Source organism: Periplaneta americana, chromosome 10 (genome assembly GCF_040183065.1).
Source record: "Periplaneta americana isolate PAMFEO1 chromosome 10, P.americana_PAMFEO1_priV1, whole genome shotgun sequence".
Lineage (NCBI taxonomy): Eukaryota > Metazoa > Arthropoda > Insecta > Blattodea > Blattidae > Periplaneta > Periplaneta americana.
Window position 1 is genome coordinate 175839510 of NC_091126.1, and position 19758 is coordinate 175859267.

The 19758-nt window shown below is 35.3% G+C and overlaps 1 protein-coding gene across 3 annotated transcripts in view; it reads right to left on the minus strand.

The window, feature by feature from the left end:
* LOC138708181 (uncharacterized) overlaps positions 1-19758 on the minus strand; it is a 48207-nt gene that overhangs the window by 24591 nt on the left and 3858 nt on the right. For all 3 annotated transcript variants that reach the window (XM_069838455.1, XM_069838453.1, XM_069838454.1), the window contains exons 3-4: positions 4699-4940; positions 24-523 (exon numbers count right to left, since the gene is read on the minus strand). In XM_069838455.1, the coding sequence (XP_069694556.1) occupies positions 24-523; positions 4699-4839 (641 nt within the window). In that variant the 5' untranslated portion in view covers positions 4840-4940. The remainder of the gene's footprint in view (positions 1-23; positions 524-4698; positions 4941-19758) is intronic.

Sequence of the window (19758 nt, forward strand, 5' to 3'; positions counted from 1 at the left end):
CTGTGCTCAGTCACTCTACTCACCCACTTCCATCTCGGTCCACTGGTGGCGCAAGATCTGGAGGCCTCAGTGGTATGCGTTCCCGTCCCGATGGAGGTCTCGGTGGGGGGGGAATTGGTCTTCTCCCTGCACTAGAGCTCCCTCCATCAGAATTGCTCCCTCTCAATGTAGGTTTATCGGCAAATGGGTTTCTGGCATACTCTGGGGGAAGAGGTGGCGTGAAGAAGGATCTTATAGGAGGAATATATGATGGCACCTCTCGAGGAGAAGCAGTTGTGAACGAGGGGGGATGTAACGTCTTTGGTGGTGTGAATGGAAGAATAGTGGTCGAAACTGGAGGGGAAACCGATTTCTGATTTGATGGATTTATGTATGGAGGTGTGGGTGGAGTTACTATTCTTGGAGGTGCTGTTGGGACAGAAATACTTGTGAATGGTGGAGGTACAGTAGTAGGAGATCCAGAAGAAGGCAAATACTTGGAAGAAATGCTTCGTTTTGTAGTTGTCACACCTCCATAGGCCACCTGTGGAAATACGTTTTCATATTATATCAGACCAAAGAGAAAACCATAATAAACAACTACCATATTGTTTAAGTGGATATGACTATGATGCAAAGTAACAATGGATTACAATTTTTAAATTGTTTGGCATGTTTTTGTTGTCACTGCTGATATTCCAGGTGCCACTAAGTTGTCATTTTTTGTCATTTAAACAAAAAGAGAAATGTGAAACTGATTAAAACACGATTGTGTTTCATGAAGTCCAGAGCTTTGAAATATCTACAAATAGATTCTTCCTAATCTATAACTCACATGATGGCTTATTTACACTTATGAGCGAAGACATAGTGTTACTTCATTATGATTAATTTATTACTATTTCAAGACTTAATTCAGAAAATGCAAATACTGAAAGACAGCAAACTTAGGCCTAAGGTTTGAAATTTCCATTACTAAAGTAAATGACCTAGTCTAATTTAAAATCCAGCCCAATTATTAACTGTACTGAAATTAGAACAAGTTATTTAATTAAACTTCAGCAACTTTCAAATTTTAATTTTCGTCTCCTGTAAAATTTACATTCTGTTGCTAAAGTCTACATTATTTTCAACAATCCAATTATTATGGTAAGGTTTTTTCTTTGCATTACACTCTTATGGCAGTACATATATAGACCCACACATATATTACAGGTTGATACTGAATAAAAATCAATTACATATCCAAGTTTCGAAGTCAAGAATAATCAAACTTTATCGCAGAAACTATGTTCTTTCACAACCTGGAATTTCAAGAAAGCGAGGTGGCAAGAATTTCAGGATCTCTTGGAAATTAAAACAAACGAGATTAAAACAGATGAATCCCCCATACATTGCATTAAAGAAACTTTGGCATAACATAATATTACAGACAGCAAAAAGAACATTACAAAGACAGAAACAATTCAAATATAAACCTTTCTGAACCAAAAAATTAGAAAAATATAAACACATCCGAAAGCAAGCATGAATGATAACTTTGAAATCCAGAAATTCTGAAGACTTGGACGAAAGAATCAACAGAATTTAAAAAAAAAAAAAACAAAAACAAAAACAAAAAAAAACAAAAAACAAAAAAAAAAAGCAAAACAAAATAATTAATACTTATGAACAGAGAAACTTGGAACACCTATATCAAATACATGAAACATTGTAATTATTGCCAAAGAGACTGTTCTAAATCATATAAACTGATGAAAAGACTTAATAATTAATATCTAGCAAAGAAACCACGGACAATGACACAAAAGCTAACAATTTCAATTCCTTCTTCACTACATCACACAAACAAAGTAAAACACACCAAAATAAGAGAAAAAGCTCAAAAAACAAAGTCTTTCAGATAAAACTTCAATCTCAGAAAAAGTATTTCACAAATATTTCTCCACTGAAGAACTAAGAGACCAGATGGAGTTTTTCCTGACTTCATTAAGCATTTAGGACTCAATACATTAAAGTGATATAAACACACAATCTGTTTTGGAAAACAGACGCCACCCTTCCATCAAAATGGACGAAAGCCATCATAATCCCAATTTTGTAACCTGTAATCCAGTCAACAATTTAAGCTCATGCAGACCTATAACCCCAACATCTGTTTTAGCTAAAATTCAAGAAAGAATGATTTCAGCTCCCTTAAACTGGTATCTGGAAAGCAAAAATCTATTAGTAGATGAATAAGCAGGCATCCACCACAATCAACCAATCTCGGATCAACTTACTAAATTAATGCAAGACATCAAGACGTCCTTTAACAAACAAGAGACTGCCCTAGTGTCTTCATAGACTTCAGAGGTGCATATGACTGTTTGGACAGCCAAACTCATACATAAATTAAAACAACTCAACATAGGCTAAAAGGCAATATGATAAAATGGTCTTCCAAATTCTAAAACAAAGGTGGACTCCACTCCAAAATCCCGACAAAGAAATGCAGGACTTCCACAAGATGCAGTCGCGAGCACTGCCTGATTCAACATATATATATATATCAATGACTTACTTACAAATTGCTTTTATAGAATCCAAAGATTCATTGTCACCCTCACGTAAGTCCATCATGGTCCCTTAAAAGTTTTAAACTTTTATCATATTTTAAATATTGAAACTGTTATAAAGTGAATCGACATAGAAAAATGGCTTTATATCATATTATAAAAATTTCATAAGTATTAATTTAGTGCAACTATAGTACTCAATTTGATGTTATGCTGTTGCAATTAGAGTGTCTAGGAAAGAAAGTGACCTCAGAGATTCCTTCATTTGAAAGAAATATAGGCTATTAATTGCTAAATAATTACATATTTATAACAAGATGCTGTCTTTCAGTACAAGCAGCAGGCGAAACTGAACAAAAACTATGTCAAAAGCAAAAAAAATAGACCATCTCTACTAACACTTGTTCTTGACTTCAAAGATTTTGCGCAACAAAATTTATTTCACACTGTGTTTTCTAACATTTTTTAGCCTACAAATTCTTTATGTTCTATGTTCCCATCCCCACCCCAATCAGTCGCCATATGTTAAACTATGTGTCCATACTACCCAATTAAATGTATGAACACTGGCTTGTTAAATCCTCTCTCAATTTTATTCTTCTATTTACATCTTCTGGAATATCCCACGGTAAGAATAAACATGAGTGTATAGTATAGTATATACTGGACTTTTTTTAGTATATACTCTTGCTAGTAAAATAAAAACATTTGAGTACCTACTCATTTTTGATTACATATTCATAACATGGAAGCATAGTAGAATATACTCAAGTGTCCATCTTGTACAGAATGTATACTCATGCTTGATAAGAATAAAAGCTAATATATTCTCATATTTATAAGTTTGTTCTCATGTTATTCTGAGTATGGTTTGTAGCAGGCTCAATTCTGAATATTTGTTGATTTGTGTTCAGTTTAAAGTTAAATAAAAAAAAAATGGCAGAATTTATGAACGATGTAGTACCTCACGGAAAAATATAGAAAAAGACGTGAACTTCAGAAGCCTTTAACGCTTCGCAAAAGTGAATGTGAAAAAGGTTAAACACGTATTTGTTATTCATAAAAAAGAACATAACCTATAAAAATATGAATGGCTATCAAATTATAAGGTTAGACTGTATTGTTAAATATAATTAACAATTACAGTTTATTTTGTAAAATTTGAATTGCAAAATGCAATTACTTGTAACTTTAAATTGTGTATATATATATATATATATATATATATATATATATATATATATATATATGTATATATATATATAACTCTCTATAATAAAAAATAGAATTAGCATAACTGGAATTCTAGAAATGGATTGTAATCTCTATCCAATATCCCGTAATGACGATTTCCAGTACTACAGTATTTTCTTGTTTCCTGTTTATTAACATCACTTATCTTATTCTCTCTCTCTTTCATGTTTATTTATTTATTCATTTATTTATTTTCTTATTTATTTGTTTAATTAATTAATTTATTTATTTGTTTAATTAATTAATTAATTAAATTAATTAATTAGTTTATTTATTTATTTATTTATTTATTTATAAAAACCAAAACACAAACCACTACAGCATGCAGATAGCATGTGAAAGTCTATAAAAAAACTGAGCATTACGGTGCAATGTGGTCAAAGAGGATAGGTAACATGAGTACATACTAACTTTTAAACGATCAAGAAGGCTGTAGAGATGAGTATATATTCGCGTTAGGTAGAATGTCTTTATTCTTACGAATATGAGTATGTTCTAGTGGTTACAAGTATATAATCACAGGAAGTGCTCATACTCAAAAGTATAAACCTTGAGAAAGTACTTAAGCTTCATTCTTACTACCCATCGTCCATTTCTACAATTGTATTTCTACCAAAAATCGAATTCTGGCAATTACTGGTGAAAATTTCTTTAATACAATCCTTCATTATGACAAAGTTTCAAGTTACGGAAACTCAAGACACACATTCTACCCAATAATCAAAATTTCCAAAAGCAGCTGTATTAATTAACATCAATGTAGAAGGTTTGGAATATCAAGATATTCACTCTAAAACTACATCATACTTCATCTGTGCGCAAACTGTCTCATGTCTTCTTATGAAATACAATGTATTCATCTAAAGAATCAATATCCTACAAATATTTATTTCCCAAAACTTCTCACCTTGTTGAAGACTGCTGCAATGTCCTTCTCCAGCAATGTACGATCCAGGAATGAAACATCAGTCCCAGAAGATAGCAATGCTGGACGTAGCAAAGCAGATGCTGTGCAGAGGAAGAGAAGCAAAGTTCCAGCAGGCGCCATCTGCAGGTGGTGGAGGCACAATAACAACACAAGTCACACTGTTGGCTGATGCCCAAGCCTCATCTTCGCAGTCAACATCTCTCCAGCATGAGATGTTGCATCTGTTTAACACAACAAAGTACCGTAGCTATCAAACCAAAACATATTTAACTCCAATGTCTCATGCTACAACATCGTACAGTAAAACCTGACATGGTCCTATTTTTTTTTTTCCGTTGTGGACAGGTTTCCGTATTATTCAGATGTGAAATTAAAATGGAATATTTTATCATTCATATACATGAAAAACAAAATGGCAAGCCGCAAACTGCAAGAAGTACAAAGTATTCAGTTTAACACTACTCACATTAAATCAGCTTTCTGTCGCTAATTCCGTTGGTGAATCATCTTGATTAAAATCTCATTTTCTGTATAAATGTTATCGTAACTCACTCATAAAACACTACTAAAGTTTACTAATCTCATTTAATTTAATATCTAACACTATACATATAATAGTGGACTGTATATCATGTACATTATTAATTAATTGGACTAGGAGCCGTCCATTAGAAGCCTTAAATTCTGGTTTATCTAATTTCTTTGCCAGTTCAATGGCTTGCTTTGCAGAACAGATCCAGAAATTGACATGTTCTTTGAAAGGTCATGAAGAACCCGCTCCATAACAGTTCATTATGATCTTTATTTTTCGAGTGTCACGCTGAGTTTTCCACAACTGAACTTCAACATTTTTTCACATACACTTCGTTTCTAATTTTCCTTTAACTCGATAACTTTTACTTCATACTTAATGTTAATGCCACATTTTACGCAACTTTTTTTCACAAGGAAATCACTACACTTGCGCTCTGTCTAGCTACAACAGTATAGGAGTGTGAAGCATTGAAAGAAAATCTCTGAAGGGATTCGTCTGCCTAGTCAACAGGGTAATAAAATTCATTACCGACAGGCCAACACACCCTCGTACCCTCTAAAATTTTGTAAAGCAAACTTGTTTTTTATCTTAGTGACCTACATATTTCGTATATTCCTTAAAATTACACGCTGTTTCAAAATAAAGTTTACATTAAAGCAGTGTGGCCAAAATATTATTTCCGTTTTGAACAGTAGCAGGCAGTTTCCATTTCCACGTTGGACAGTTTCCGTTTTATTCAGGAAAAATTATACATAATACATACGAATTTTGCCGGGACCAATAAATTGTTCCGAAATAGACAGGATTCCGGATTATTCAGGTTCCGATTTGAACAGGTTTCACTATACCAAATTTCACAGCACATCAAAACCTTGTTGTGTAAGTTGTATACTGAAAGATCATAATGTTCTCAATCTCTCAGTATAGATTGTACATTCTTTACTTTATAGTTTCGACAATAAGTAAGTACAGAACACATGAAATACTGAAGCACTTATTATGAAACATCAAAATTTCAAGAATGAAGTGTCCATTGACAGCTGACTTTTCGACATTTCATTTCTCCGATTTCTTGGAAAACCCTTTTTTCTTCTTATATACTTCATATTATAGAGCCAGCACAGTGAGTAATTTTCATAAAGCACTTGTGCAACTTCTTTCCATTTCAAGAATGTTTTCAGACAAATGGATCATTTTGTACAGTGTCCTAACAGGATACCAGTACAATAGGTTATCTAATATGAAAAAGACATTTCTTCTATTTGTTTCGAAGATTATGAGGGACAGTACACAAAAATGCTATTTAAAATGAGTTCTGGGTGTTCCTGTCTTCATATACTTTTAGTTTCAGCAACTATATCATTCAACAGAGAGGGATTGGAATTGAATGGTTACATCAGCTGCTTGTTTATGAGGATGACGTGAATACGTTATAAGAAAATCCATAAACTATTAGGATAACACGGAAATTTTACTTGAAGCATGTAATGAGATAGGTTTGGAGGTAAACCTCGAAAAAACAAAGTATATGATTATGTTTCATGACCAGAACATAATACGAAATAGAAATATAAAGTTGGAAATTTATCCTTTCAAGAGGTGGAAAAATTAAAATATCTTGCAGCGACAGCAACAAATATAAATGACACTCTAGATGAAATTAAACCCAGAATAAATGTGGAAAATGCCTGTTATTATTCAGTTGAGAAGCTTGTCATCCGGTCTGCTCTCAAAAAAGCTGAAAGTTGGCATTTATGAAACGGTTATATTACCGGTTGTTCTGTATGGTTGTGAAACTTGGACTCTCACTTTGAGAGAGGAATAGAGGCTAAAGGTATTTCAGAATAAGGTCCTTAGGGAAGTAATTGGGGCTAAGAGGGATGAAGTTACAGGAGAATGGAAAAAGTTACACAATGCAGAACTGCACACACTGTATCCTTCACCTAACATAGTAAGGAAAAATTAAATCTAGATGTTTGAGGTGGATGGGGCACGTAGCACACATGAGTGAATCCAGAAATGCATATAGTGTGTTAGGATGCCGGAGAGAAAAAGATCTTTGGAGAGGCCGAGACGCAGATGGGAAGGTAATATTAAAATGGATTTGAGGGAGGTGGGATACGATGCTAGGGGCTGGATTAATCTTGCTCAGGATAGGGACCGATGGCGGACTTATATGAGCATGGCAATGAACCTCCAGATTCCCTAAAAGCCATTTGTAAGTAACTGTATCATTCAACAAATTTTCACTAAAAATTGCACAAAAAATTAACTTGGAATAGCAACAGTGTCTTCATGTAAAGAACTTTTATAATCATCCTACTCAAATGGTTCATGTCCACAAGTCAAAGAGTTGACTTTCTACTGCAAAAAAACTGCTGATCTCCCTTGCAACAATGCGTGATTGTTTTGTAGACCTTGCAAAGTATATAAGTCATCAGATATGCATCATGCTTCTAATGATGACCTTGATCTCTCCCTCTACTGATCCAAATGACTGTTTGTATAACAACAATATTTTCTGAACCGAACTAGAATATGGCAATAAGAGATATTGCAAGCTTCGACTTGCACTGACTGACACGGGGAGTAAGAAACACATGAGTAAAATAACAAACACACGGTGAGCAGTGTAAACTTGAGTATCGAAGGATTGCTGATGTTAACCATTTGAGTGGGACGACTATAACTGGATGCAAAACTTATCCTAAACCTGGGTTTATTGAATTCCACCTTCTAGATGTCCCCACCAAATAAACATTTTGGCAGAATATAAGAAGATCTCAGTAGGCCATATCTGAAGGCATTTTAAAAGCAATCAACCTGTCAGTCACGAGGGTGTTCGTTTCTTTGTAACATCAGACATTTCAAATTGTGGAGGTACTAATAATGATGGAATACTTCATGGTGATTCTTACAAGCATGATGACTCCCAGCACTCACATGGAGGAGAAAAACCCAAACTATTCAATGTGCATGCAGAGAACATAAGAACAGCTACATATTATTAATAACTGAAATAGAAAAGAACCTTACTTACTACACTACATCACATGCTCGAAAATAACACTAACTGAGGTTTTAAGACAACGCTGTCTACCGATTAAAGAAATTAATAGCAATAATTGATTCTGGCAGTAGGATCACTAGGACTTAAGGCTGGTTCACAATAAACCGGGAACGAGAACCAGAGTGAAAACGAAAAGCAGAGAACGTGAATATGAAAATTTTTTATTCACAATAAACCGAGAACGTAGATGACTATGCATATCGATATGCATGTCAATAACGATATGTAAGATCGATATTACGCATTCTGATGTTATTTGTGTATAATTGACCAATGGCGTTCTCTCATGAGTACAAGGCAGCCAACATAAACACAGGTTAACCAACTTCAAAATTTCAACAGTACTATAAATATGCCCATGCATCTTTATTATCACAACCTATTTTAAGTCTACCATAATGTAAAATAATTAGAGAAGAAACATTTGTAATAGAACAAAAATGAACACAACAGTAGTTATTGAATTGAAGCATGAATATGTAGTGTGTAATACAACCAATACAGTAATAAAATATGATTCACTTCCGATTGGTGTTCAAAGATGCAGCTATTGAAAGCCACGTATTCTCCTTCATTTTCTCATCTTTATATGAGGCCCACCGCTTATCGTAAACGTGAGGATTTTCCTCAACACTCAATATTACAATCTCATCAAATAAAACTTGCTCCATGATGCACAGCACAGAACAAAATAATGCATAGGTTATGTCACGGTCTTCTTGCTACAAAATATATGACGACAAAATAGCTTTTAGATGGCAATAGAATTAATCTAGTGGGCTGTGATCGGAAACGTGAATGCCAAAGTTGAAACTTGGCCAACTCTCCATTCCCGATCCCGCGCTCTGGTAAGCTTTTCGTTAATTGTGAATGCTCACGTTTAAATGTACACATTTTAACAATTTTACCGTTTTCATTTTCGTTCCGATTCTCGTTTCCGGTTTATTGTGAACCAGCCTTTAAACTTTACACTTCAGTCACTTTGCAAGGTCTACATTTTAGGTTTTGTTGCTCCCTGAGCAGAAGAATAAGAAATGTCAGCTTGCTGTGCAAGTTTAGTTACTAATGCTCAGGGATGAGAGAGAGAGAGAGAGAGAGAGAAACACGTTATCATTAGAAATTTAGTGCATAAATATCTTATTATGGACTGCACCTCATCAGGTAACCCCCTGCATTCCCACCAGGATTTTCGCAAATATTTTAAAATCTTATTCCTGTAAAATTAATTTATACAATAGAAAAGAGACGTGTGATATACTTTAAACTTGTTTTCTAGATATATTCACATTGCATTCATATGGAATTAATCCCTAGTCTTGTATGTTTGACTGAAATTAGTACGAATGTACATCTAAATAATCACCCAGTGAACAATGACATGGAATTCTTTGGCTCTCTTTGAAACATCATTATCATCTAATCATGGATAGACGATCGTCAACTGACAAATCCAAAGCAAAGGGTAACAATGCCACACAACCCACCAACTGAGAGTGAGTGTGAGTGTGTGAGAGAGAGAGAGAGAGAGAGACAAACCTATGACAACCAATACCAAATTCAAGATGAGGAGGAGCAATATTTGACTCTACAACTGGTGCCAAGAAACCAGAGAAAAGGTCAGTTATTTTGCGATAATCAATGTGTGAAAGGGGAAGTGTTGAGTTTAAATTTGACAAAAAAACTGATGGTGGAATACATCAACAAAAATTACACTATATTCTTACACATACTGTATATTCTCAAATACCCTGTGCCCTCGAATGAGTCTTGCACTCCACTTTTGAAAAGCCAAAAAGTTAACAGTTCCTTCTTTTTCCTCCAGTCTCTGATGCAAATTTCACTTACATCAAATTTACGGACTGCAGCATAATTTCCATGGTCCTCCACATCTTTGATAAATTTTAAGTCCTTCGCTCATACCTTTATTGGTATTCATTTTCAGAATTAAAAATGTAAGACGCACAAACTATACACCTATTACACTTGAATCATATACCTCTAATCCGAACGCCATTTAACAATGTTAATTGAAATACCTGTGCGAGAAGTGGCATGCATTACCACCTTCAGAGTCACACAGGAGGAAATTCGGGCAATGTTGTCAACTTAAATGCGAAAAAACCGCGCATCCATATTTTTTATTTGTGTATTTCGAAAAAAAATGCGTGGGGTATTCGAGAAAATACGGTATTTTCTACTTTTATGTAAGTAATTTAAGTTCCCAACTGTACTTCACAAAGTAATTTAAATATTTTCACTATTTTTATCTAACTGTGAATTTTTGTATGAAGGGAGGAGCTATGTGACAACAAAATTTAACAACCGTAGTATTTGACAACACTTCTCTTACCTCCAAAATTTAATATGAAACACCCACCGGTAATTAGAACAGATGCAAACTGAGAACTGTTGCAAGTGTTTTGTTGTTGCTGTTGTTGTTGTCCAATGACAAAGGGGTTATTTATTTAAATCGTCTGCTCTCTTGCTACCTAAAAGAGTCCTACTCTTGTGTTGCTGTATAGTTTTATGCATTTCTGCATATGGTTTCTATTAAGTACTGAGATTGGACTTAACTGCAGCAGTTGGAATGAGATCATGTTGCTGTCACACATCATGTTAAACGTCTGGAAACCTGTCTAAACAAGGTGCAAGCTGGCTTTTGTAGTAGTCGTTCTTGTTTACAGCAGATAAATACACTCTATACTACTATACTGGGTGTTCATTTGAAAGTGTGTCATGACGTCACTGTTGTTGAGTCAGCGATTTGAAGCAAGTTTCAGCTTATATGAAGAGTCCAGACGAAAAAGGGGGAATGTCTACTCTCAGGCAAAATTCAGATTTCCATTCGCTTATATACTTCATATGAAATGTATTCATTCTACACTTAGAAAAGGGGAAGAAAGTTCACAGTTACCGAATAACTGCTGGTTAAATTATCAGTATTATTTTCGGAATGATAGTGTTCCAAATTTTAAAATTGATTTCCTGAGAATTGTTTAAAAGTGGACATCCCCCTTTTTCCCCTGGACTCTTCATCTGTCAGAGAAGTTGCCTATTATTCAAGGCATTCAATCTGAACTTGAGAATGTGTACGGTATAACTTGAACGTCGTAGCAACAGATGGTGGTCTGTACGGTCTGTGTGCTAACATAACCTCTTTTGAACTGTCTTTTGTGCGGGCAAGTCGTATGCAGGGTATTTGTTATCGGTTGCGTGCCGCAACATTCCACAACACAAATCAAATGCTCCGTGTCCATGTTGACAGTCGAAGTTAATGTCAACAAATATGTAAGTAATCGTCTTAACCCTCTCCCCACATCCCGACAGTAAGAAAAAAACTCACCTCAGTACGTGTTTCCAAACAGTTCACATTCCTGCCACTACCGGCATTACCGTACGTATCGGTACGTACTCTTCAGAATGAACGCCGTATTTGCCAGGCAACTTCTCTGGCACATAGGTAATATGCCTCTGCGGAAGTGTAGGAAGATTGAATTCTCTAGGCTCATCGACTAGCCACATGATGGCATACAGCAAGCCATGACACACTTTGAACTGAACACGCAGTAGAATGATATGTAGAGTATAGAGCTGGTCTTTCTCTGGTTTTTATGGATTCTGAAGAAGTCTTTGAGGAGGAAGAGCATGGCAAGCCATGATCCATCCAGACCTTAACTACCGTCATGCAACCAGTCACAGTTCCAGTCGTTTTCGGTGCTCCAAGGAGATCTTTGTGCTCCCGTGTGCCACACCACTGATGATGTCTGCCGGAGTAGTAACAACAGTTCCAACAGACCACAGTCCTTTAGCCCAGATAACACTGATCCCAATGATGCCAGCCATGAAAGCCTACATTCCAACATTACTTCAAGAAACTTTAATGATCAAAGAGAATCACAATATGGCAGCAATCTTCAATAATGTTCCTCTTTCGAATGTGGGTGAATTTAGCAATTTCCACAGTTAATTCATTCGTGTTGCCTTCCAAATACAGTGTGTCTGAGCCATCTAGAGCAGGAAATTGTTTGGCCGTGTATCAGACAGGCAGCCAGGTCTCTACCCCACGCACACTCTTGGGATTAAAACACAAGTATATGTAACTCAACAATGGTTACTCACCCTGCTCACAGAAGGTTCTGTATGTGGTCCAGTTTCTCACACACATTTCACACCTCAAGAAATTGTCATTCATACGCACCAGTTCTTGTATTCTAATGGACCCCAATTCTTTTTATATATTTTCTTTCAGTTCGTCTAGCATATGGGAATTCGTTTAAAACACTATTTTTTAATGTTTGAGATCAATTTCTTCATTATTTACTTTTTCTAACACTGAATTACAAAGGTTAAGTCTTTGACTGTAATCTTAGCACTGTAATTCACGAAATACTGGAATTCTGTACAGTTTAGCTTAAATAATCCTGCAGGTGCTTTACAAATTAACATCTCTTCTAAGAACTACACTACAAGGCTGTTGCTCCAGTTTAATTGATTTTTCCTCCACAAAAACATGTCACTTTTGTATTCTTTCTCTGTCATTTAAAGAACCTGTTTCATTGAATCCATCAAATAAACTTAAAATTCTATATGTAGCTGAATCTTCGCCTGGTTGTACCTACGATTTCCTATTTGTTATGTAACTACGTGTTATATATCTACCGTACATGTTCCCTCAGGCTTAACATGCACTAGCGATTTAAAACTGCATTAATTAAAAATCATGCAATTTGCAGTTTTTTCTATGACTGGCGCGCACTTGCGATTATTAATCGTACTTCGCAACAGACTTGTGGAAGCAGCAAGCGTTAGCACTGTCATCTTCCATAGTAGCTAAAGGAAACATAAAAAAGCTTTGGAGTTATTTACTACTCGGTTATTTAACGTAGATGGGATTGGTGACAACCAGATGGTATTTGGCAAAATGAGGCCGAGGATTCGCCAATAATTAACTGACATTCGTCTTACAGTAGGGGAAAACCTCGGAAAAAAGCTCAATCAGACACAAGCAGGGATCGAGTTTGAGATTGTTGAATGAACAGTTTTATAAGTTGTTCAATAGTTTGCGGGAATAGGACAGTATATTTTTCAATTATTTGCGAGTGAGCAAAGACAGTTTCGATAATCCGTTATTGTTAGTTGCACCTACAACAATGCAGCAAGGCATCAGACTGCAATTGGTCATTTCCCTGAACAAAGTTAGATGTAACACTAAGACAGGAAAGAAAAATATATAAAACAGATAATATACTTGAATAAATTCAAGGGAAAAAAATGTTCCAGGACCAGGTATCGATCCTGAGGTCTTTGGCTGCGCGCACCAATGCTCTACCAACTGAGCTACCCAGGAATTTCACCTGACACCATCTCAATTTTTCCCTTGAATTTATTCACGTCTGCTTCACAGGGAGCTTTACGTTAACAGAAAACCACAATTTCAAGTCACACCGAGTTTATGTGCACTTGATGTGAGTTCTGGTATCTTGTCACCCCACTCGAGTTACGTGGATAAAAAGGGAAACATTGAGATGTTATCAGGTGAAGTTCCTGGGCAGCTCAGTCGGAAGAGCATTGTGGTGCGCTAAACCAAAGGTCCTGGGATCGATACCCAGCCCTGGAACAATTTTTCCCTTGAATTTATTCAAGTCCACTTCACAGGGAGCTTTTCGTGAAAGCTAGATTTGCAGATAATATACTATTTATTACATGGTAATTAGACTATACAATTGGAAAATGTTCAATAAAGGAGTAATTAAAAAAGCATATGTGTAGTATATTATGAAATATTAAACAGAAAACTAACTTATACCTGAAATTTAAAATAATAGGCCTACCCTACGATATCTAATGAAATGATTTAAGAAAAGAATAATTAATACCACACAAAAACTAACAGTTATGTATGGTCTATTACAAAACAAATTCTAGGCAGTTCTGATCACCGAATTAAAAATAGCATATTCATGCCTACTATCCTGTGCAGATTTCATAAACCAATAAACAATAGTACATACAGCTTTAAACTACTACCTATGGATATGTCCAATTACAAACAACGTTAAATTTACTTTTACTTGCAGTATTAAAAACTACAATCCAATATTAAATGTTATGAAGATGGCTGGATCTACTAGATATGTCTAACATTCATAAGTTATGTAAACTGCAAAATATTATTCTTGCGAAAGCGTTAAACAAAACAGCAATAGCGTCAATAAAAAAATACATACATACTGTAGGCCTATGTATGGAACATTCTGAAATGTTGAACCCAAGATTTATCAGTTGTTTTAATTTAAACAAACTACACATTTAATGAAGAGACTGATGAAATACCAGTTTCTGTTTTCCCATTCATGTTGCGAGCCAATGTAAAGCTGAAATTCATGGTGAGATATTTCAAGATGTCTGCTTTTTGATTAGGAGAATTTAAAGAACGTTGATAAATAAGCGAGTTACAGACTCAGATGGTTGTGTTTATAAATTAATAATTTGTGATTGATGATGGTATTTGCAGGTAGGCATAGAATGTTGAAATGGCACAGAAACGTATTAATTTGGTGTGTTTAATAAGCATTGATGGTCAGCGGATTCGTTTTTTAACGACGCTGTATCAACTACTAGGTTATTTAGCATCGATGAGATTGGTGATAGCGAGATGGTATTTGGCGAGATGAGGCCAAGGATTCGCCATAGATTACCTGGCATTCACCTTACGGTTGGGGAAAACCTCGGAAAAAACCCAACCAGGTTATCAGCCCAAGAGGGCATCGAACCCGTGTCCGAGAGCAACTTCAGACTGGCAGGCAAGCACCTAAACTGACTGAGCCACGCTGGTGGCTTGGTCAGTGGAATGTGGATGTTGATGGAAATGTATTTGATTGAAAATATTGAGACATATTGGAAGAGGAAGATCCTTGTTGTTGTTCAGGGCTTAAAGACATAAACCCAACATGTCTCATTACACCAATAATTTCAGACCATGTAAGGAATTTATGATTATCATTGAACTTCCTAAAAGTCAGGAGTAGTGATATTAAAAGAATATTCTCGTTAATTTCCTTGTCTTAGTCCTTTTCTCTCAGTATTTCCAGAAGTTATTCCTCATATCCCTTTTCCTATTTCCTTTTATTGTTAATTTTGGTTGTATCTCGTCTTGTATTGCAAATGGTAGCATTGTCTTCAAAATTCGATAGATGTATAATTCCATGTACTGTGTCATTTTCCTCAACATTGCTTCGTGAACCCAGATTGCTAAGAGATTCCCTTTCCTGAATCATAGTGAGCGAAAATAACAGCTGATTAAAATACAAGTATCTACACCATCTCCTTCCAATCCAGATTTCAGTGAATTCTGGGTATCGTATTCTCTTTTAAAACAAGATTACGTCACTGATCAAGTTTAGGCTGTGTGATTATTAATCACCAGTGCGCCAACAGATATAAACACATGTGTTACAACTCAGATTGTAATAAATTCCTCACACAGAAAATACTGTATGCTGCAGATTTTAAATAGCACGTGATTAAAAATCACAAGTGTGCGCTCATCCATTTAAAACAACAATGCATTACATTCATGTGTGATTTTTAATTATTGCAATTGTATAATTAAAAACCGATAGTGCGTGCTAGGTCTCAATGAATATATATTTACCATTGCCGCACATTTGACAGAGAGAATGTCCTACACTGAATTACAGCCAAACGAAAAATGCCACTGTCAAATGCGCACATCCCCTTCTAGCAACAGATGTGTGGGAACCTATCAGATAAGCAGCTGACCAATTTTCCAATGTATATGGCTCAGACGTACTGTAAATTAAAAATACCCTATCTAGTGAATCAACAGAATATTATGGAAGAAACGATTACTTCCATTTTGCACCTAACTTTCAAACTTCTTTCAAAGGACAAGGCGTGGTTAAATGAGGCAAGAAACCCAATGAGAGCACACCAAACCCATCTTTAAATCTTGATCAAAGATGGTTTGAATGTTATTGTATCTAGCTTATTATTGAATACTGACGAATCAATCCCAGTACAAACTTATGGAAGCTATATTCTCCAGTCAATTCGCTAATTGTTTTTACAAATACTTCCCCTTTGAAGCTTTATATAACTAATATGGATGTGAGCCTCCAGAGTTAACTTTTCCGAATTATATTGCATATCACTTTGATAAATCCAATTTCATAACTGAAGAGAGAGAAATAATGACAGACTCACAATGCCTGTTGTAGCTTGTGTGGAATTAAATCAAAATAAGATAAACTTCAACAACAGTTAAAGAACATGTAGACTTTCAACCACATCTCTATTAAAATAATGCCACCTGTATATCTAATTTAGCTCATAAATTAAACTGCAGTGTCTAAAAAATATAACTTTTCCGAATTTCATTAAGTTCACATTAATAACAGGGAAATGCCTCGTGTAACATTTCAATTATGCATAGTTATTCTCGGCAACATTTTTTTTTTTACATATTTTAGCTTGATATGAAGAGTTTTATTGAAAATCTATAATTTTATGGTACCAACCACCTATAATGTCCTTACAGCTTGTCCAAGTCAGGTCTGCGAGTGGGAATATCGGGATGGAATGTAGAGGCAAAACACAGTTGCCACATAGGTCACTTGACGCTCAGATTTCAACGTGTGCACATCGTTTAAAATACATTACAGAGCGCACGCATTTTTTGTCCTTGTCTTCAGATAAAGGCAACAGTTACACTGTCTCCCAGCCTCCCCCCTCATGCAACTTTCTCTCCTACGCCCACGCTTGCCAATCAGAACGCCAAGCCTCACTGTCAAGCACAAGTAGAAGTACAGTCTATTTCAAAGTGTCTTAAATTATTACCGCTCTATGAACTGAAGCACAGTAGGAAAACTTTGCTGTCATATGAGACTGTACTGGTCTCCTCTCGTTACTGCCTCCTTTCACTACAGAACTGCCTCCAACTTCCCCTCTCGGCTCGCAACTTAACTTGGTCGACCTGTAGTGGCATTACACCCACTGTTTATTTTTCATTGTCCTGAGACATGCTACAGTGGCAATCAACCAGAATATTTACAGAGTTTGTTATTATCTGCAGTTTTGCACATCCGTGTTGTGTTTTGGAACATATCCCCCACAGATATGGTGAGGCCACTGTATTAAAAAATTAATAAACATGGTCCAACAGAGGCAAAAATAGATTAAATTAGTATCAGCCACAAATATTACTGCTGTTCTGCACAATTTCACAAAGCTCGTGGTAGTTCCCAAACTGTAATATGACATGGTGATGAAGAAAGCCTCTATTTGTTTTTATTTATGATTTCAGTTCCAAATATACAAGAAAGTGCAAAAATACAATAAAATAAAGTATTAAGAGATCAGAAAATGAGATTTTGGTGCGCTATAAATGATACAAGAGTAATGGGACCAATGTCTAATACTTTAAAGTCAAAATGACATGTAAGGAATTGTTACCCCAAACTTCAAACATTTACCTCCTAAAGATTGTCTCAAACTTCTACCATTATGCTGACACTGATCCCACAATTATGCTGTGCAAATATTATGTGCCGATCTGCAGCTGACCTAACTTTTCCCCCCTCCCCACTTATGGCAAAATTCGAATGACAAAAGCCACATGCATCTTGTGACGTAAAGAACAATATCACCTGAATGTTACTTCTGTCACCAAGCTCATCTGCGATGTGTCAATATGTAAACAGTAAAGAACAAAATTTCTAATTACTTTAATGTGAAGAGTATTGTTATTAAAATAACTAATAACTGATATACCAGATTCACTCCAAATTTGAGTGATTTCCAGCAAAACAGCAATTACGAAGACAGAGTGCACTGTGTGTGCACTATTTGTTACCTTTGAATGCTGTTACAGTACACCTCAAAATTTTTCGAAGTTATAGAGAATGTACTAACATTTATATCAATAAATTACCAAAATGCTTATATGTCCACCTGAACCAAGCATAAAATATCTGTGTTGATATAAACAGTATTTTATGAACACGTATCATGAAATAATACAATGCAGTGGACGTCCACAGCAATAACACTACTAAAAGTTCTGAATTGTGTCTGGTGGAAGATCATAAAATGATAACTTTAAATGTTAAGATCATTTTTTCGAGGCCATGCAAATCTGCTACATTCGAGTTTGTTGATTCACCAAACAGTCTTAGCATAATGAGTCTTCTCCAAAAGTCTAATACATAATTTTAATTATAGCAATTAGGCTACTGGTGCTAGGAATTAATATTCTTGTACTATCTATTCCATTTACTAGTTCATGCTTACTCGTAAATGTGAAAGAGACAAATAGCAGTGTATGTGACTGTGATTGAAAACATTTTAAAATCTACAATAAAATATTCAAGACATTTTTGTTTTACATCCGAGAAGTTCATTTACAGTAGTACTGCAAGGATGAAATTAGGTAGAAAGAGATTTGGAAATCCTGTTTGTTGATCAGCGAGATGTCGAGATAATCTAGAACTGGAAAAAATGGAATGAAATACTTAAAAAGAAAAGTTTCTTTTACAAATTACCATTTTGATATTTTCTATTAATTTGCATGGAGACTTCATCATCACAACCTATCAGAAGTCATTCCACGATGGTTAAAGTATGACCTTGGTTACGCTGTGGACGAAAATGCGTCTACTCTGTAAGATTTCCACGTGCTGCCACCCATTTAACCTGCGCGAGATATGCTTCAACTGCAGTGGAATGGCTTCTAACATATTAAATCTACTGGTAGTACTAGTATGCCTAGCATTTAAATCAGCAAGAACCATATGCTTGTTCAAGTTTGCGATTTTCTTATCTAGGAACCCAGCTGTAATACTGATGTGAATGCTTAACCACTCGACACTCTATTCATCTAATTCATAGTAAAAAATATATGTCCCTATGTCTAAGCATCACCTTATGCAGTCATAGCGGGGGCAATTAAAAGTACTAGCATAGGAGTATGCCGGATATTTAAATGCCTCCGGACATCTAGTTAACTCTCTGACTCATGTTTATTAACTTTAACTGCTGTGGAACAGGAGTTCGAATATACCACGAAATTTTCCCAAACCACAGTTAAAATAACACACTTTACCACAATATTAATATTATTTTATCTATTAAATACAATAACCTAGCCGTTAAGTTCACGTGATGGTATTCCATTTCCAAAGCAGTAGAGTTGTTCAATGTGTATTCCCACACATGTATTCATTTCGATTATTTTCAATAAAATTGAGACCAATTATCAAAATAAAAAGAAAAAGAAAATTGAAAACCAAACCCTCAAAAAGTGTGAAGTCCTACATGGATAAAGATTTTCTAAACAAAATGACTTCTTTCTGAGAAGAATGTTAAATGTTATGTTTTTTATTTAACAACGCTCGCAATGGCCGAGGTTATATCA